Source organism: Chiloscyllium plagiosum, chromosome 2 (assembly GCF_004010195.1).
Source record: "Chiloscyllium plagiosum isolate BGI_BamShark_2017 chromosome 2, ASM401019v2, whole genome shotgun sequence".
NCBI classification, from domain to species: domain Eukaryota; kingdom Metazoa; phylum Chordata; class Chondrichthyes; order Orectolobiformes; family Hemiscylliidae; genus Chiloscyllium; species Chiloscyllium plagiosum.
In genome coordinates this window covers 53,408,573-53,430,385 of record NC_057711.1, presented here as the reverse complement: position 1 = coordinate 53,430,385, position 21,813 = coordinate 53,408,573, and the positions used below count along the sequence as shown (strand labels likewise).

General features: G+C 39.3%; 1 protein-coding gene across 2 annotated transcripts in view; it reads right to left on the bottom strand.

The window, feature by feature from the left end:
- LOC122559783 (leucyl-cystinyl aminopeptidase-like) overlaps positions 1–21,813 on the bottom strand; it is a 121,092-nt gene that overhangs the window by 30,042 nt on the left and 69,237 nt on the right. For both annotated transcript variants that reach the window (XM_043709804.1, XM_043709814.1), the window contains exons 7-10: positions 20,047–20,160; positions 14,489–14,620; positions 5,708–5,839; positions 1,520–1,692 (exon numbers count right to left, since the gene is read on the bottom strand). In XM_043709804.1, coding sequence (XP_043565739.1) covers positions 1,520–1,692; positions 5,708–5,839; positions 14,489–14,620; positions 20,047–20,160 — 551 coding nt within the window. The remainder of the gene's footprint in view (positions 1–1,519; positions 1,693–5,707; positions 5,840–14,488; positions 14,621–20,046; positions 20,161–21,813) is intronic.

Genomic DNA, 21,813 nt, shown 5'->3' with positions numbered 1-21,813 from the left:
GTAAACATGCAGTTTGAGTCCGTGATTAAGAAAGCGAATGCAGTGTTGTCAATTATCTCAAGAGGGTTGGAATATAAAAGTACTGTTGTGCTGCTGAGACTTTATAAAGCTCTGGTTAGGCCCCATTTAGAGTACTGTGTACAGTTTTTGGCCCCACACCTCATGAAGGACATACTGGCACTGGAGCGTGTCCAGCGGAGATTCACATGGATGATCCCTGGAATGGTAGGTCTAACATATGAGGAACGGCTGAGGATCCTGGGATTGTATTCATTGGAGTTTAGAAGATTAAGGGGAGATCTAATAGAAACTTACAAGATAATACATGGCTTGGAGAGGGTGAACACTAGGAAATTGTTTCGTTAGGCAAGGAGACTTGGACCCGTGGACACAGCCTTAGAATTAGAGGGGTAAATTCAGAACAGAAATGCGGAGATATTTCTTCAGCCAGAGAGTGGTGGGCCTGTGGAATTCATTGCCACAGAGTGCAGTGGAGGCTGGGACGCTAAATGTCTTCAAGACAGAAATTGATAAATTCTTGATGTCACAAGGAATTAAGGGCTACGGAGAGAATGTGGGTAAGTGCAGTTGAAATGCCCATCAGCCATGATTGAATGGCGGAGTGGACTCGATGGGCCGAATGGCCTTACTTCCGCTCCTATGTCTTATGGTCTTATAGATAAACTGCAGGATTGGGCTGAGAGGTGGCAAATGCAGCTAAATATCAGGTGATACACTTTGGGAAGAATAACAGGAAGGGTCAATGGAAAGATTCTTGGTAGTGTGGATGTGCAGAGGGACCTTGGAGTCCATGTACATAGATCCTTGAAACTTTCCACCCAGGTTGATAGTGCTTTTAAGAAGACATACAGTATGTTAGGTTTCATTAGTACAGGGATTGAGTTCAGGAGCCGCAATATTATGCTGCAACTATACAAAATGTTAGTGTGGCCACACTTGAAATATTGTGTACAGTTCTGGTCGCCATATTTTGGGAAGGATGTAGAAGCATTGGAAAAGGTGCAGAGGAGATTTACAAGGATGTTGCCTGGTCTGGAGGGAAGGTCTTTTTGCATAGCTCACCAATGATCAATTTTACTTAGTTAATCTACAACCAACTAAGCGCCATTGATTTGGTTAATCTGATCACATTCAAACCCAAGAGCAGGAGTTTCACAGAATGGTTGCAGTGCATTATTCATTCTGCTGCCAACCTTCCTTTTCTAACCTTCCAGATTGACAGTCATGAGGAAGAGGAGTAAGCACATCAATCTGTCTTTGCAGACGTGATTTACTTTGTTGTGTTAATGATATTGAGAGTGGAGAGATCCTTTTTACAAAACACTGACAAAGAAAACACTCTGTTGAGTGGTCTGTTCGGTCAATTTAGACCAACAATGGAATTAGAATCATGCTGAATAAAATTTCTTACACAAACTAATGAGGATCTCATGGGCAGGAGACTTTGAATGTTCGGTTATCACGATAAAATTATTTTTAGGAATTACGCCAGCTGTACCTGGAATTGGGTGAGGATGATGGATCCTGTGAAATGGAGATCCTGAGAAAATGTTCTTGACTGAGGTGGATTTTATTAGCAGTTGTGTCTAATTTAACAGTGACCACAGGGAACCCTGTCTGGAGCGTCCAAGTTTTCATCATTTCTTTCACATTGAAATCTACATTTTTTACCTGTGGAATAAATAAATACAATGTACTGAGAGATGAGACTACGGCACAATGAGATCACTTGGTGAAAGATTAGTTATTTAGAGGCAGAATACAGTATCAATACTGAGAGAGACGCCTTTACTAATTTAACTTATTACTTGCACTAATCTCAGTTACAGGTGAAATAGCTGTAATTTGAGAAACATATATAAAAAGCACTAACTAACTTGACAAGTTAAATGAACAAAATTGGAGCCCTCAATTTCTATATTTTGGATATCTTGAAAACAGTACCGTTTGGATAATGTTAATTTAACAAGAGTTTTACTGTTGAGAATGTACAATAATGCTAAATAAATCTTAATTTAGTAACATCATGGCATCACAGTGCATTCTCACTGATGTGCTCACTACTTTTGTGAATGAATTATAAATTAAAAAGGCCTCTGTTCAAACTGTTTTACAAGTATTTAAGAGTAACAGCATTTGTGTGGTATCCACTTCCATTCATTAGCTTCTGTACAGACCATAACTAATTCACAAAAGCTCCTTATATGGTTTGCACTGATCATCCTAGCCCTATGGACCCCAATGAGCAAGGCAAACTGGGAGGCAAGACCCATGTTCACTTGGACTCTATTTTCTCCATTTTTGTCCCTTATCAGTCACCTGCTACAAGACAGTGACTATATTGATGGACCCACCAGTGCATTCAAACTACCAGTCATTATGAGGGTCAACAGTCAACATCAGCAGACTATTTCCCTCAGATGGAAGTCTCAATACTTTTGTTATGTGACAGAAACCCAAATGCATTTCCAGCAGGATTTGTTGAAGAGTGCTAGGGAGTGGCAGGGTAACCAGGCAAATCCATTATCCAAGGAGTACTGAGCAATTGTAATTTTTTTTCTGTCACTGCAGTGGTGGCTAGTTTAATTAAATATACAAGCAAATTGGAATGCAGGAAATTCTATTGTTTTCATTTGCAATTTTTCCATTGATTTTATATTAAAGGGGGTGTCACATGGTGTAAAGCAGAAAGAAATTGAGGGGAGAAATGCACTTTAAACTCAAACAATTTATCTGGATCTGCTGAGCTGGTTAACAGTTGAACTTTTATTAGACAACCGTCTTAAGGCAGTCTTATACTCTTCAATATTCAATTAATGTTAAATATAAATAGAATGCATGAACCACAAGGCATTTATGCAAGACAGATGACAAAACATAACACTCCTCCAATTCTCTTACAAATGATTGGTACAGTGTTTATTTTCTGAAGTACTAAATGTGGGTGAAATTAGAATATTCAAGAACAGAACAATTCTCAGGCACCCTACAAAAACCTTGGACTGAATTCATAGTTTTGATTGGATAGATTGTCAAAAATAGATGGGTGTCATACCCTCTCACTCTAAGAGTCATATGAACATTTGAACTTAAAGCAGGTGTAGGCCATTTGGCCCCTTTACCTTGCTTTGCCATTCAATAAGAGTAAAGCTGATCTGGAGTTGGCCTCAAATCCACTTTCTGCCTGTCCCGGTATCCCACTGCACCCCTTCTTAATCAAAAATCATGCAAGTTATTGGTACGTTAATCTAGTACCACATTTTTGTGCACTGGACAGAGAGGTTGATCTGTTTGTCATCTGTCAGGTGAGACACTAAAGAGAGATTCTGTCTGTCCATGAAGATTCAAATACGCCATCCAAGGTGTAGCAAAGAAGATATCCTTCACGCCCTAAGTGCCATTGAATCCTCTATTATCAGCAAATTGGTTTGTGTGGCCTTATATTGGTAGCTACACTGGTGGCCACTCTAACAATCAGCAACTGCAAAATATTATCACTTTTACATGAAAACTTTTGACATGGCCGAAGCTTGTAAGGGACCATATAAATGTAATTAATTCACACCACTGTTGAGAAAGTACTGGAATATTTGATGCTGTAAATTAGATTAATTATTATACCCTACTTATCTTCTCATCATCACCAACCATTAGAGACAGTTTTTAATTCTGTTTACAACTTTATAACCTCCGAGGTTAAAAAAATCTTTCTACTTTACCAAACTCTGCAGCAAGCACCATGAGCAGTCATATGCAGACATGGTTTAATTCCAAGCTACAATCATTTAGATTAAACACTGGCCCAGTATTTACTGAATCAGGGCATCTTAAGGTGTGTTTCAACAATAAGACTTTCTCTCCCCACCCAAAGATTTTATTCCTGTAATTTGTACAATACAAAATGATAATGGGGGATCTGGAACCTTCAAGACCAGCAACATTTATTCTTAATTAAGAAGATTCATGGTTTTAGAAATAAAGAACAGGAAGGTAAATTAAAGAGGATGAATATGTCAAATCAAATATACAAAGAAAAAGAAAGAAATACCGTATTAAGAAAGTGAGAAGGATTAGATATAAGACAAAATCCTTTTCTACATTACTTTTAACATTTTGGAAATATCTAATAAGTTACATTTATTTGTTAATATTGTTAAACCACCCATGTCATCTCATAACTAATATCAAATATTTCACAACATCAGGTGATAGTCTAACAGGTTTATTTGAAAGCACTAGTGTTTCCAAATAAACTTTGATTAGATTACTTACAGTGTGGAAACAGGCCCTTCAGCCCAACAAGTCCACACCGACCCTCCGAAGAGCAACCCATCCAGACCCATTCCCCTACATTTACCCCTTCATCTAACACTACGGGCAATTTAGCATGGCCAATTCACCTGACCTGCACATCTTTGGACTGTGGGAGGAAACCGGAGCACCCGGAGGAAACCCACGCAGACACGGGGAGAATGTGCAAACTCCACACAGTCAGTTGCCTGAGGCGGGAATTGAACCCGGGTCTCTGGCGCTATGAGGCAGCAGTGCTAACCACCGTGCCACCCATTGCCACTGTGCCGCCCATAAACTTGTTGGACTATCACTTGATGTTGTGTGATTTTTAACTTTGTCTACTCCAGTCCATCACTAGCACCTCCAAGCCATCAAATATTTCAAAAGAGTTATTAAAACAGACAGTCCAAAACTCAGTCGAAGAGATAAGATTCAAGGACCATCTTAAAAAGGAAGGAGTAGATAGATTTCCAACGTGTAGGAAGAGAATTCTGGACCTTCAGGCCTACAGTGCTGAAGGCACACCAGCAAGCCATTGTACAAGGGAACGATACAGCAGTAGAAACAGGAAATCCATAAGAAACCTGGACTAGAGGAGGCACAAAATGGGTTTGCAGGGATGTGGGAGGTAATATAGATGGGGAGGTAGTGCTATTGAGAATTTTAAAATAAAGGCATTAATAGACCAGGAGGCAGTGTAGGTCAGGAAGCAAAGTGGGGATGGGTGAATGGTACTTAGGAAACCGGATGAAATGTTTTAGATGAGCTCAAATTCATATGGGCTAGAAGCTGGGGAACCAGCCTGAAAAAACTAAATGAAAAGATAACTAAGGCATAGATAAAGACTCCAGTGGAAGATAAGCCAACAGCATACCAATTAGGGGTAGTTTTGGAGATGGAAGTAGACATTCTTAGTGATGGAACAGAAATGCCATCAGAAAAATGATCAAATATTTATCATCAACAATTTACCAGGAGTGAGACTCCATATTTTACATTATTTCTTTTTCTGGGCCATACAGTGTGATTAGTATGGTATAAATACACATTTCATTAAAACATACTTAAGGTGTTATGAGACAAAACTAACGTTTGGCAGTGAGTTTATGAAGCAATTCCATAAAACTCATTAAGGACATTAAGGCAGCCTAACATTTTAGCGAGGGTAACATCAGCAGCATCAATTGTCTATATTTGTAAATTAATTGATTTGTAATTTATTAATATCCCCTACAAGCTGTAAAATTTAAAACATGGGGAGGATCCCTGAATTCACCACTACTTTGGGAGCAAATTCTGGGCTATTCTCTCATGTGAATATCTACTATTGTATCTAAGAAGATCAAAATAATGATTCTATATTTACAATAAGTATTAACATGATGATACATACTTTTGCAATACTGTTCCAGAAGTCTTCATTTTTTGTATTCCGATACTTATGTTCATTTAAGTATCTCTTAATTCCTTGCTGGAAAACTGTTTCACTAAGAAAGTCCTTCAACATCAAAAGAATGGAAGCCCCCTAATGGAGAAGAGAGAAGATTGTTAATTTCAGAAGTCGTTTTTGAAATGCAAATTGTTTTTAGTCTGTATTATTTGGATTTTTTTAGGTAATCACCATTTCCTCCTGCTCTGAATGTACAAATATTTTCAATTATAGAGGCCTTGAGGACATATATGTTTCTGCTCCTCTAAAAAATGATGTCACAATTGACAGCAAGAAAAGAAAATAATAAAATCATTCCTGAAATTGAGTTGTAGAGTTAAGGGCCACTTTCTTACGCAATGCAAATCAGCCAGCCACAGTTTTAGATCCTTCTCTACGTAAGGACAGTCATCAATTGCATTAACCCAGATCTCAGAGTGAATGGCAAAGTAGAAACACAGATTCATGACAGTTGCCCAAAACTACAGTCTTACCTTTTTCCTAGCCTGCAGCAGGAACTTGCTCATCCAACTGCAGACTGGATGTATCAGTCAGTTAAGTTGGGAGGCCAAGCTGTTAAGCAAAATCCCAATGACGTCATGTACTTTTTGACTTCACAAGTTGAAGACACGTCCCTTGAGGTTTGCCTTCACCTTAATTAAATGTTTCCAATTGTTTTAAATATGTTCTTATTGAAGCTTTAATTCTATCCCACCCACACTCATCATACCCTCTCGTTCTACTCCAACACCAACAAAGACATTTGGGTCAATAGCTGATGGAACACAACTGCTGGAATGGACCTTAACTTCACAAATAAGTTCAGAAACAGAAGCACATCCCCTCCCCAAAAAAGAAAACCCTTACGACATTAGAGCACAACATTAGCCTTCCATTAGAAGGATAAGTAGATATAAGTAGATATAAACAGGGTGTTGTATTATGGTGCATATTCCAGACTATGCAGCCTGCAGCTTTAAGACAGCAACATGACATCACAAAATGTGACATTCTGGTATAAAAGTTACCCATTTTGCCTTCTCTTTGTTTGTAGTCTGCATTATTTATATTTTTTAGATAATCACCATTCTCTCCTGAGCTGAATGTATGAATATTTTCAATTATATGGGTCTGCTCTTCTAAAAGTGTCCCACTCTCTTTATAATATACAGTGTCTTCAGTCCATCAACTTTTTATATGTAATGTACAGTAACAGCAGTCAATGAAAATATACAGGGCAAAAGCGAGGACTGCAGATGCTGGAGATTAGCGTCAAGAATGTGGTGCTGAAAAGCACAGCAGGTCAGACAACTTCCGAGGAGCCAGAGAATTGACGTTTCTGGCAAAAGCCCCATTCCTGATGAAGGGCTTGTGCCCAAAATGTTGACTCTCCTGCTCCTCAGATGCTGCCTGACCTGCTGTGTTTTTCAGCACCACACTCTCGACGCAAATGAAAATAGACAGACACATGCAGGAAGCAATTACAAAGGCAAATGGTATATTAGTTTTCATTGCAAAATAATTTGAGTTCAGAAATAGGGATGTCTTACTGAGGTTATACAGGGTCTTGTTCAGACTACATCTGGAATACTGTGTGCAGTTCTGGTCTCCCTACCTAAGAAACAATATACTTACCAGACAAGGAGTGCAGAAAAGATTTACTATGCTGATACCAGATATGACAGGATTGTCATATTGGGAGAGATTATTGAAAACAAGCCTAGACGAATCAAAGTTTAGAAGAATGAGAGGAGATCTGATTGCAACATAAAATTCTATCAGGGCTAGACAGAAAGAAACAGGGAAGAGGCTTTTCCTGACTGGGAACCTTGAACCAGGAGACAGAGTGTCAGGATTCAGGGTAAACCATTTAGGAGTGAGATGAAGAAATATTTCTTCACTCAAAAGTTGGTCAGACTGTAGAATTCTCTATGAGGAGGCTGTGGTGGCCGAGTCATTGAATGGTTTAAGAAGGAAATCTTTAAATGTATAGATGATAAAGGCAACAAGTGGTATTGACAGAAAGCAGTGTGTACCATCTGCAAGATACACCGCAGGAACTCACTACAATTCATTCAACAGCACCTTCCAAACCTATGACCATGACCATCTAGAACAGCAAGAGCAATGGATACATGGGAACATCACTACCTGTAAGTTCCCCTCTGAACCATTCACCATCTTGACTTGGAATTATGTTGTTGTTCCTTCACTGATATTGAGTAAAATTCCTGGCACTCTCTCCCTGGCAGCACTATGGAGACACCTACACTATAGAGCGATGTGGGAGCTTACAACCACTTTGTGTAGGACAATTAGGGCAAGTAATGAATGCTGGTCCAACTAGTGATGCTCACAATTCTTGAAAGAATAAAAAAAACTCCTCCTAATCTATTTGATAATGCTTTTAAATTGGTGCCTTAAAAATGTTGTTCAACTAACCAGTGAAAACAATTATTAATTTCTTCTTAAATTTAAATGATTAAATAATTATTTCATTTTCTCATTCTAACTTTCATATGAATTACTTAATACTCACTGTTCTCCACTCTATTTTTATCACAAAATCACAAATGTGGTGATATCACAAAATTGAAATATTGTTTCCCTCAATTTCCAAGTTACTTATGTACATAATAAATAAGGAATGTAGACTCTTGTTAACCACCACAGTTGCCATTCTTGATAAGTTGGTGCAGTGCTGTAACTTGTTTTCTGTCCTTGAAACATTTTCATATCCATGTGGTACAATTCTTGTAAATATTCTGCACCATTATCGTTACCAAATATAATTAAATACATCTTGAAATGCATGTAAGTCACACCCACCGTAGTTCCTTAGTCATCTCACCTTACAATGAAGATTACAGAACTCAAAAAAATTGCCATCGCTCTACAGAACGATAGGACTGCCCTCTTGTTAAAGTGGTGATGGTTCAACATGACGGTCTATACAACTCAGGTGAAAGGAGAGACCTTCATGGTAACTTCAGCCAGTGCAGGAACTGAACCGAAGCTGTTGGTATCACTCTGCATTAAGAGCCAGCTATCCAGCCAACTGAGCTAACCAACAGAGGGAAAGAATTCCTAACTGGATTATAATTTCTGAGTTTATTCTGGCCTCCTTTTATGGACCGGGACAGTCACATTTATCTTCTGCAGTCATTTCACACATTTTGTTCTTTGCACATATGAATGAAAGCTACGGTAAAGGCATTTGCTATTTCTTTAACTTACTTCTGTATTTTCAAATGTACAGAGTCAGATCTCACTGCAGCACTTCCCAAAGTGGAGGTCAGGACGCCAATGTGGTCATGAGTTGAAATTTTAGGGTCACAAGTTTCAAGATAGCAATTGTGAACCCTCCTCTCTCTATTCTCACTGGTTCTCTCCACCTCACCCCATTGCCTGAGGAGTCATGACCATTTTCAAATCTCAAAATGGATTTAGTTGGAAAGTATTGACTTCGTAGTCATTAGTAGTTGTCATTAGCTTAAATGTCCTCTTTAGCATAACTAATGCAGGGCTTTACAAGACCTTGCTTGTGTTTTTAAAATTATTCCTTTAAAAGATGGTTACTAGGGATACTGGTCCAACAATAAAAGTCTACCTGAAGACAGGCCCACATGATCTAAAAGGTTAATGCTTCTATCCTCAAGAAAATGCAACACCAAGTGAGAGATTTTACATCTTAACATAGAAAAAGGGGCAGCTGCATTGTAGTGAGAGAGAGAGAGAGATGCAGAGTAAGAAAGAGAAAATAAGAGAGAGATACTCAAACAAAGGAATTGCTACTTGTTGAGAGATAGCAGCTCTTATTGCAAAGAACAGGATTAACTTTTATTGGGCTAATGTCTATGCAGAATGCTGGGAAAAGCAAATTTTGTTTTGACAGTAAAGGAACAGATGGATACTTCTGAATATTTCTGGAATATGGCTAAGCCATTGTGGGTCTTGCTAGTGAAGTTAATTCTGGAATGTTCTGATGATATTTGAAAGACTCTTGATTTGGCCCAGTATATCAGGGAGAAGTGAACCTTCTGCAAAGTTACCATTTAGTCATGGATTTCTAAAGCATAGAAAAAATTGGGGACTTAATCTTATATTGCTACACAAATGCAGAAATGTGGCATAAAGTAAAAAGCTTCTTAAAGCATGTTTCAGTTGCATTGGATTTTAGTTTGCTAGCTACAATAAAATATGAAATCTTGTCCTGCAATTTGTCCATTCACCAACTGGAAAATTAATCTGTTTTCAGCGAGTTATTCATCTTCATGATCACTGTAAAATTGGACAGAGGTCACACTCCACAAACTCGAGTACAGAATCTAGCCTAGCACTTTGATGCATTATCAGAAAATGAGACATTTAACAGAGGCTCCGTCTGCCTTCATATCATGCACTGGATGAGAAATGCTAAAATTACAAGAGGGAGGGACTATGCAGACATAGTTAGATTTGCTGTATTTTCATACGCTGCTGTAAAAGTACAATTTGTATGTTAAAAATACCCAACTAATATATTGTTGGTGAAGAAATTGCTAAATAGCATTTCCATGAGCTGTAGGAATAAAGTCAGAGTTGCTCAGAATTAATTGCAACTACTTTATACATTTATGGGAGAAATACGCAACAAAAGGGTATTATTGTCCAATAACCACACTTGCTTTTAAATTATAAGGTTTATAGAGTTCTACATTAAATGTAGGATTTGAAAGGCTACATCAATATATAATTAATTGAAAAGTACTATTCAATGCCCCATTCTGGAAGGTGAATGTGTAAGGACATGTCAAAGTCACCAAGAAAATGTGTATCAAGACTCATCGGGAAACATACCTTAAGGGCAACTGACTGCACCCAGAAAAAATGATTAGCAAGTAGAAAGAAAATTGGAGGGAGAAGTAGGAAATAAAAATATATTTTATTTTATTTTCTACAACTCTCCTATTGCCAGTATTTATGAATAAGGTGATCTGAACTTGTCAGGATACCCACAGTGGGAAGAGAAAGAAAGAAACAAGAGATCACATTTCCTCACTAAAGCAGGCAGGCATCCTGCTGACCTTTCAATTCCATCAGACGGGGATTTCACCTTTCTCACTTACCAGCACTGCAACAGTTCTGGGGAATTAAAAGGTCGGTCACTATACATAACCTTAAACAGAATAGAGCTTTTGCACTCATTAATGGTGAAAAGCAAAGCTAATACTTCAACTGTTATTAATATAAAATTTTTAAAGCTCTACCCGAATAGATGGCAGTGACTTCAAACTGTGTGCCTAAGGTTGTAATCTAAGCCCAAAGACACTTCACATGGTTTGAAAAGGTTTACTCAAACAAGCAAATTCTGTACCAGATTAATTGGAGAGATGTAATAATTTATAAATATATCAAATTACAATTTAACAATTGATGCCAATACATAATTTCTTTGGCTGTATGCAAATATGAAGGGCCTACATTTGTTAAATAATCATTGTCCGAGACCATGTGTGTGAGCGATCAGTAAACATTTACTCTGCTTTTTGACCAGTTATCCCAGTTAGCCTGAGAGGCATTCAGGCCAAACATCTCATTTTAAATAAACTCACACATGATGATGTATTCCAAAGGTTGACCTCAGTTGAATGTAGTCACTACAGTAACACATTGAGCCAGTAACTAGTGCAACAGGATTCACAATTGATGTTAGACTAATCATACATGTTGTTTAGGTGTCAATGTATTTCAAGTACTGCATTTTAAGGATTACTTTAACTTTGGAGACAGATCTAGCAATAAATACTTCAAGCCAAGAAAGTTCAAATGTGGGAATCTTCATTAAAGTCCAAATTGTAGATGAATGGCGAGGTTGTCTTTTGGAAAGTTTGACTGAATCTATACAAAGCGCTAGTCAGACCACAGCTGGAGTACTGTGAACAGTTTTGGTCCTTTTATTTATGGAAAGGGATACTGACATTGGAGGAAGTCTAGAGAAGATTCAGCAGGTTGATCCCACATATGGAGCAACTGTCTTACGAGGAGAGGTTGAGTACTTTGTGCCCTTGTACGCACTGGAGTTAAAAGAATGAGAGGTGACCTCATTGAAACATGCGGACTTGACTGGGCAAATGCAGAGAGGTCTTTTCCCTTGAGGGAGAATCTAAGACCAGAGGGCATAATCTCAGAGTAAGGGGTCACACATCAAGGTGAGGTTACTTATTTGTGTCCAATTCAAGGAGGATTTTTTCTCTCAGAGAGCTGTGAATTTGTGGAATCCTTTATAGTATAGGGTTGTCAAAATTGGGTTCTTAATTATATTCAAGGCTGAGGTAGGCTTTATTTATCAGTAAAGGAATCCAGAGTCATAAAGTCATACAGCTTGAAAACAGACCCTTTGGTCCAACCAGTCCATGCTGACCATGTTCCGAAACTAAACTAGTCCCACCCTTCTGTATTTGGCCCATTTCTCTCTGAACCTTTCCTATTCATGTATTTATCCAAATGTCTTTTAAATGTTGTAACTGTACCTGCATCCATCACTTCATCTTGCAGTTTATTCCACATACTAATCACTCTGTGCAAAAAATGTTGTTCTTCATGCCCTTTTTAAATTTTTTTTCTCTTAACTTAAAAATATGCCCCTTAGTTTTGAGCTCCCCATCTTAGGGATAAGACCTTTGCTATTCACCTTATCTATACCCCTCATGATTTTATAAACCTCTATAAGGCCACCCCTCAACCTCCTACGCTCCAGTGAAAAAGGTTCCAGCTTATCTAGCTTCTCCTTATGAATCAAACGCTACATTCCTAGCAACATCCTGGTAAACCTTTTCTGAAGCCTCTCCAGTTTAATATATTCTTCCTATAGAGGGCAACCAGAACTACACATAGTACTCCAGAACAGGTCTTACCAACGTCCTGTACATCTTCAACATGACGTCCCAACTCCTATATTCAAAGGTCTGAGCAATGAAGGCAAGTGTGCTAAACACCTTCTTAAACACTCTCTCTACCTGTGATGCAAATTTCAAAGAATTATGTACCTGAACCCCTTGGTCTCTCTGTTCTACAACACTACCCAGAGCGCTGCCATTAATCGTATAAGTCCTGCCCTTGTTTGTTTTATCAAAATGCAATACCTTTCACTTATCCAAATTAAACTCCACCTGCCACTCCTCAACCCACTGAGGTAAGGGGAGAAGACAAGAAAGTAGAATTGAGGATTATCCGGTCCCAAGCAGCCACAATCACATTGAATGGCAAAGCACTCAATGGGCTGCATGGCTCCTGTGTTTTATGCCAAAAGTGTGGACTGCAGATGCTGGAAACCAGAGTCTAAATTAGAGTGGTGCTGGAAAAGCACAGCAGGTTAGGCAGTATCCGAGGAGCAGGAAAATCGACAGTTCAGGCAAAAGCCCTTCATCAGGATCCTGCATTGTATGGTCAAGTGCAAACTTTCACTAGGATATCAGAAGATTCTCAGCTGCTCTTTAATATTACTTGGGATCTTCTACACTTGAATGGAAAGAAAGAGCCTCAGTTTCAATTTCATACATCAGACAATGTAATACTCCTTAATACGACACTTCAGTGTCAAGCAATAAAATGTGCATTGTATGAAGTAACCCTGGTATTGGGCTTAACCTCACAACCCTCTTTCTCAAAGACTAAAGAACTGCTACTGACTAAGCCAAAGGCTATAAGCAGAGATGCAAAACTGAATGGGATATTGAGATGAGGAGTGTACAAAGATTAAGGCTGTCAATAATACAAAGGAATTTGAAAATCAGAAAAAGAAGTTTAAAATTGCTGTATTGCTGAACAGAGTGCCAGCTGCCAGACTGAACTGATTGGTTTGAATAAAATCCTATTTGTCTGAGTGCACACAACAGTGATTTGTGTTTAATCCCATGCAATGAACCCAGGAGGTTAGTGTTTGGTTATGATTATTGGAAATGTTAGTGCAAGGTGACAAACACCTAATTAATAGTTTCAGGTGCACTGTTCAGGCCAAAACTTCAAGGATAAAGTACTTTAAAAAGGAAAATTTTGAAAGGCAGGGAGAACAGAGATGAAAGAGATAAAGATTAACAAGGACAGATTGCTTTTATTTTTTTCTGCTCAGATTAATGCCACAAGAAAACCTCATATTTAAGATTTTCCAAATCTACTTAACTATTTGGATTTTTTTGTTTGCCCAATTTGGAATACAGTTCTTCAACACTTCAGATGAAACTGAACCAATTCCCCACATCCAGAGAGCATAACCACAGGCTGATAGAGCTTACTTTTCAGCATCGAGAGAGTGGTTGAAGCTGCTTTGTGCTGCTTGTGGAGCTTTGACATCCTGCTATTAGGTAGTAGTTCCTTGGATATCTGGACACAGATGGGAAAGAATCCAGGTCAAATGGTAGGGCTACCCCTCTAAATAGCTGGAACAAGGATGTGAGGACCACATCAGAAACACATGGCGAGGTGAGGTTACTTATTTGAGGTTAATTCAAGCACTCATCTGAATATGTGGACAACTGAAAGTTGGTGACGACATTATGAATTTTCTTTTAATCATTTCTCCTGCCTTTGGAGAAGCTTTGCTTCCATTTCCATTGAATACCCAGCCACAATAGGGTGTTATACATGTACACATGCATGGGTACATGGGGGACAGTCACAGAATTAGAACTACTATTGTCATTAGTAGGCAAACCCACATTTATGTGCAACATAAATATTTTTAAAATATGGTCTTTACACATGTACCTTTTCATATGAAATTGAATCAAACATTTCCTCAATTTGTTCGGCAGTTTTAACTGGAGTCGAGAGAGGGTGGGATGAATTCATTGAATCCTTTTCCATTGCTTTAAATCGAGTATGTAAAAAGCGATCAGCCTGTAAACAAACCACAAAAATAAAAAGGGATCTATTGTCTTTCCAAACAGTTATTATTCACACATAATGGTTGCAAGCAACATACTGACTAGTTCATTTGAAAATTAGACTATATAATATATTATACAGTTTATGTGCGTCTTTATGACAATGAAACATCCCAAAATGTGCTTCACAGGAGCACTAAAAAACGAAGTATGACAAGCCATATAAAATATTATAAGGTCAGATGACAAAGACTTGTTCAGGTAGAGAAGTTTTAAGGAGTATAGTAAAGGTGTAATGTCAGGTACAGATGTTATCATGCCACACTGTGGTCACAAACTTGAAATCAAAACCTGCTATTCCCAGAATAGTCAAAAAAATTAATGATTTTTAAAAGGTTCTATCAAAGAATCTGTCAGCCTCTGACGGTATGGGCAGGGAGCGCAGGGTATCCTTGTTATTAAAAAATGAAATTAAATCAATAACAAGAATATAGGGTCAGAAGGCACAGAATCTTTGTGGGTAGAATTGAGGAACCATAAACCCGAAAAAGACTCTGATGGGAGTTGTGTACAGACCTCCTAGCAATAGTCATGATGTGGGACAGAAAGTAAATCAGGAAATAGGAAAGACATGTAAGAAATACACTGTTATAATAATCATAGGGGATTTCAAAGTGCAGGTGGACTGGGAAAATCAGGTTGGTAGTGAATTTCATGAAACGGAATTAGTGAAATGCTTATGAAATTTTTTGGCAGAGTTTGGGTTACAACTCACAAGGGGACAGGCAATTCTGAATTTAGTGATGTGGAAAGAGGCAGAAGGTGAAGGAACCTCTAGGGGGCAGTGATCACAATATGAAAGAATTCATCCTGTAGTTTGAGAGGGAGAAGCTGAAATCGGATGTAACATTATTAGCATTGAGTAAAGGTAACTACAAAGACGTGATGGAGCAGCTGGCCAGAGTTGATTGGAAGGGGAACCTAGCAGGGAGCAGCAATGGCAGGAGTTTCTGGGTGTAATTCAGGATGCACAGCAAAAATTCATCCCGAGGGAGAAGAAACAGACTGAGGGTAGGAACAGGCATTCATGGCTGACAATGGAAGTCAGGACACTGTAAAAGCAAAATTAAACTATAATGTAGTGAAGATCAGCAGGAAGCCAGAGCATTTGAAAGCCTTTAAAAACCACCAGAAGATAAGTAGAAAAGCAATAAGTGAGGAGAAGATGAAATATGTGGATAAGCTAACTAATAATATAAAAGAGGATTGCAAGAGTATTTTTTGATATATAAAGGGAAGAGAGGCAACAGTGGATATTAGACTGCTGGTAAATGAGGCTGGGGAAGTAGTAATGGGGAGCGAAGAAATGCCAGAAGAATAGATTAGGAGAGGACAAAGAAGTGGCAGATGCAATAAATGTGGTGAAGTGTGAGGTTGTGAACTTTGGTCGAAAGAAGACAGGCATAAACTACTTTCTAACTGAGGAAAGACTTCTGAATTCTGAAGCATAAAGGGATTTAAGAGTCCCAGTTCATGATTCTCTTAAAGGTTAACATACAGTTTCAATTTGTAGTTAGGAAGGCAAATGCTATCTTAGCATTTATTTTAAGACGGCTATAATACAAAAGCAGAAATGTACTGCTGAGGATATGTAAGGATCTGATCAGACTGCATTTAGAATATTTTGCACAGTTTGGGGCCCCGTTTCTAAGGAAAGAGGTGCTGGTGTTGGAGGGATCCGGAGGTGGTTTACAAGAATGATCCCAGAGATGAAGGGCTTGTAATATGAGGAGCATATGATGACTGTGGGTCTTTACTCAGTGGAGTTTAGCAGGTTGAGGGAAGGTCTCATTGAAATTTACAAAATACTGAGAGTCCTGGTTAGAGTGGAAATGGAGAAGATGTTTCCATGAGCAGGAGAGACTAGGACCCGAGGGCACAGCCTTAGAGAGAAGGGGTGACCCTTTATGACTGAGATGAGGAGGAATTTCGTCAGCCAGAAAATGGTGAATCTGTGGAAACCATTGCCGCAGTGAGTTGTGGAGGCTAAGCCACATGTGAATACAAGACAGAGATAGGTATATTCTTGATTGGTAAAACAATCAAGGGTTACAGGGAGAAGGCAGGGGAATTGGGTTGAGAAACACATCAGCCCTGATCAAATGATGGGGCAGACTCAGTGGGCCAAATAGTCTAATTCTGTTCCTATATTTTATGGTCTTATGGTCTAATTCCCTACTTGACTCTTGGACCCTGATTGACAGAAAGCACAGACCAGGTTTCTGTACTTAAAAACAACCATTAGTAATGTTAGTGTTATGGACAGAGGAAAAACCATTCACAAGATTTACTGAGATAGTTCTTGTGCTCATCAGAATACTGCTTCTCAGTTTTCCTTCTCTGGATGTGTATACTGTTTGTAGGAGGCACAGGCGATGGTTTACATTTATAAAAGGTCTCTGACTTATTAATTAGCAGTCTTAGCTTACAGCAATTGTTGAATGAACAGTAAACTAGATTTCTTCAGGCTTAAAATATCTTTTACTGCAAGGAGCTGAGGCAGCTCCTGAGCTGATGGAGATTCGAAGGCTTCTCACTAGCCTGTTCACAGCCCCAATTTGTCCAGGTACCTAAGAACCAATCACAGCCATTGACAGGCCTTTGTCATCGATAAGTGAACACTTGACCACAGACCTACTTGTAGCAATCCAAAGTTTTAATTGTATATAACCCTTAGGCTCCAGTTCATCTGCACACTACACTTGAACTACTGCTGGAACCAACATCTGTATGAACAATGTTTATAATGAGTCAGAGATAACTTGTTTGACCAGCAATATTGGAGCAATTGAAATCAGGGACGCACAAGAGTTAAGAAATAGTGGAATGCAGATATCTGGGAGTTTGTCCAGCTGAAAGTGATAACAATAATAGGGAGGGGATAGACCTTGCGAAATTTGAAACCAAGGTCAAGAATTTTAAAAGTAAGACATTGTTTGAAAATGAACCAATGTAGGTTATTGGGAGTAAAGGAGGGAAACAGGACCTGCTGAAATTTCTGGATGACCTGAAGTTTACAGAGGATGCAATGTGAGAGACATGCCAGGAGGAAGCTGGAAAAGTAAATTCTAGAGCTAGTGGAAGCACGACTGAGGAATTCAGCAGCAGATATGCAAGAGATACTTGTTTAATATTGGTGATCATCTTTGATGCAGAAGCAAACAATTTTGAAACAATACAAATGTCTGTAATATTTCTACATACTTTTTGAGAATGCATGGAAAGGAATTTTAAGAATTTTCACCAACTGTAAAGGAGTCAATATTAATTTTCTGTATAATAAAACCCACCAGTCAATGTGAGCTTGCTGCCCTTGAATTGAAGCAGTACCAACTGGAAGGAAATTAAGAATAGAAGCTGTGCGGCTGGCAGACAAAAAGGAGAGCTGGAAGCAAAGGCATTCAGAATCCAGGTCTAGACAATGTTCTGCAGCAGGATGGAGTTATCAAGTACTTGGTGTGTTTAGGAGCAAGTCAAGCTCATTATAAAATGGTCAGCTTTATGTTTGGACAGCAAAAGAAAAGAACCCCAAAACTCTGGGAAAGTGATGTATGAGTCAAAAAGGATGGCGCCGGAAAAGCACATCAGGTCAGGCAGCAACTGAGAAGCAGGAGAGTTGACTTGTCAGGCATAAGCCCATCATCAGGAATGTGGAGGGGGTAAGAGATAAATGGACGACGGAAATAATTAGGAGGGGGGGCATGGGGCCGGGGGAAAACAGCTGGGAAGGCGATAGGTGGATGCAGGTGGAGGGTGATTGTGATAGGTCAGTTGGGAGGGTTGAACAGTTAGTTGGGAAGCAAGATGGACAGATAGGACTGGTCAAGAGGGCAGTGCTGAGTTGGAGGGTTGGATCTGGGATGAGGTGAGGAGTGCGGAGATTTGGAAACTGGCAAAGTTGATGTTGTGTGGTTGGAGGGTCCCAAGGCGGAAGATGAGGCATTCTTCCTCCAGGGCAGATGGATTTGATTTGGTGGTGGAGGCCGCCCAGGATTTGCATGTCCTTGGCGGAGTGAGAGGGGGAGTTGAAATGGTTGGCCACAGGATGGTGGAGTTGCTTAATGTGGTTGTCCCAGAGATGTTCTCTGAACCGCTCCACAAGTTGGTGTCCTGTCTCCCCGATGTAGAGGAGACCACATTAGGAGTTACGGACACAGTAGATGAGGTGGATGGACGTGCAGGAAAAATCTCTGCAGCAAGTGAAAAGATCCTTTGGGACCTTGGATGGATGTGTGGTGGGAGATGTTGGCACATGTTTCACACCTCTTGCGGCAGCAAGGAAGATGCCGGATGTGGAGGGTGGGTTGGAAGGGGGCGTGGACCTAAGAAATGATGTATGACCAAGCCAAAAGGACTGGATCCTAAAAAAGTGGTATAAATAGCTCAGATATTCAGCAGAGCCAAGAGTTTGTATCAAAGGATCAGATCATGAATCGGGTGTCATTAGTAGGTTGGTTGAATAAAAACTATAGAAGGCTATACTATCAGGATTGAAAATAGGCTGGTGAGGAGGTGGGTTTCACAAACATGTTCCTTATCACTGTTAAACGTATCCAGAAAACTCCAATGAAATACACCTGCCAGTGAACAAACTTGAGGATCAGTTTAATGGGAAAGTGAGGCCCTGTTGGAAAGACTGAGTTTGCGTCTTACACCACAGCTATTCAAGAAGTGACTGGTATGTTTATGGTTGAACAAGACATACCTTTGTGGCATAGATGATTTACAGATAGATGTTCCTTTTATTTGAAGTATAATTTGAGCGTTTAATTTGTGTTTGCTGAGGCTGTCAATGGTATTACTGGAGATGATCACATATTTCTTTCAATACTTATCTCTGTATTTTGACAGCATATTGTGGGAGTTGTGGAACATTTCTATGTTTGGTATACAGTTTGTGGCAGGTTCAGAGGTAGCTATACAGAGAAATGTGAGTAGGTAGATCAGCTACTTGACCAGTGTGCTATGACAAGTTGATATTTCCAACAAAAAGCTATGAAGGACCAGCAATCACTACTTCTTCTCAATCATTTATATATATGACTTTCCTCAGTGGCACATTGATATAAGCAGTACAGCTGTACAAACTAACTGTTTCATAACCAATTAGTCAAGGATTTGATTCTAACAGTTTGTTGCTGCTCAGCTGCACTAACATGTTTGAGAGGATTTGCTTAACTTCTGACTCCTAGGAAACAACAAATATTAGGATGTAAAAGTACACTATTTGCCTCAGTTAACTTTAATATACACCACCTCAGTTCCATGTATGAACTATAGTCATTGAGATTAAACAGAAGTCTCAGAACGACACGTTCCCTATTCATGCTATGAACAATGCTTTCAAGACGCAACACAAATTTAAAATTATTTACTTACCACTTGGAGTTCAGGGAATACTTTTTCAAGTGAAAAGAATTCCATAAAGGTGGCAAATCCTTCATTTAACCAAAGGTCATTCCACCATTCCATAGTCACCAGGTTACCAAACCACTGAGAAAAATAAAACAAATTCAGGAAGTCTAGCTATTTTACACTTACTCTAATGCCAATCTATATTATATCATGAACAATGTCTTAAATAGGTTAAGCATCTGAAAGCTGGCAAACTCCCTAGCTATTGGAACGATGGTCTCCCATGTCTTTTAAATGGAAAAGAATATCAAAAAACTTAAATCCTTTTTAAATAAAATTACTCAGTAAAAACATAAGATTGCAAACACTGAGAAATGTGAGTTCAAGATTGGAGTTTGGAGAATCTCACAACTCATTTCAATTTGCTGTAAGAATCACTGATTTCCAGCCAGAATTAATCAACCAACATTACAGATGTTGAGTGGTTAGTCATCTTGTCACAGTGTAAACAAACACAGATGTCCATTGCTGTGAAGACTGCTTTCTAAATGTGTCTACAAAGAATGTACTCTGCAAACAAAATTGGTATTTGACATGGTCACCCTGAAGCCTACAAGAACATGGCCTTGTTATTTCCAGTGATCAGAAGGTCCCAACACACAACTTTTAGCCTGGAGCTAGCAGGTAAAATTGCTGGGAATCAGATTTTAAAAAATAGGAGTTGTCTACCAGAAAGGAATGCTGATATGTAAGTCAGCCCACAAAAAGAGACAGGACATGCAAGTTGTCTGAAAAAAAAATTAGCTTTATATTCATATTTATTAGCCTTCCCTGACCAAACATTTATAACTCTGACTTAAATGCTGGAGGAGCACATAAGAGACATGATAACACGTTTTCACAGTTAGATCATTTCACTGCATCACTAGGTAATATTCTTGGTAGCTAGTTATGGGCATATTCCTGAATGTAAAATATTCAGACCGGTTGATGGAGGAAATGTTGATAGAGAGAATATCTAAAACAGTCACAAAACCCAGTACAGTGCTTGTGATACACAGCTGTCCTGCAGATGACTGTGAAGTTGCTACCAGCTCTGCAGCATTCTTTATGGACAAAATTGCACCACACATTGACAAGAGATTGCAGGTAGGCTGTTACACATTCTTTAAATACCCCTTCTGTCTCTGAAGTTGGCTGAAAGACTTCTCGCTTATACATTTCTTATGTTCTCAAAACTTGTGCCTGGTCACTGAACAGCTCAGTTATGGCGAGAGGCAGCTGCTGTCTGTCCTAGAGTTGTGATCTCCAACCTCCCTCCTTGCTCACTTTAATCAATACACCAATTTCAACAAAGGCAAGAGTAAGATTGTGTCATGTTGAAAAGCTGGGGAAAACCATAAGGCTATTTTAGTTCAATTTAAATAAGTTAGACCCTACCACAGGGAGAAAGTGCAGATGCTGGAGACCAGAGTTGAAAAATGTGGGATGTGGGAGTGACGTAGTGTGCGGTGTGGTCCTTGAACAGGTGAGTGACGTCACTGGGGGCGGAAGTAGCTGCAGTGACGGCAGCTCTGGGGACTACTGAACCCACTACCGAACAACCCAAATGGCCTCATTCTTCAAAGACCGCAATTTCCCCTCCGATGTGGTCGACGATGCTCTCCACCGCATCTCCTCCACTTCCCGCACCTCTGCCCTTGAACCCCGCCCCTCCAATCACCACCAGGACAGAACCCCGCCCCCCCCTTCCACCCCACCAACCTCCGGATACATCGTATCATCCTCCGT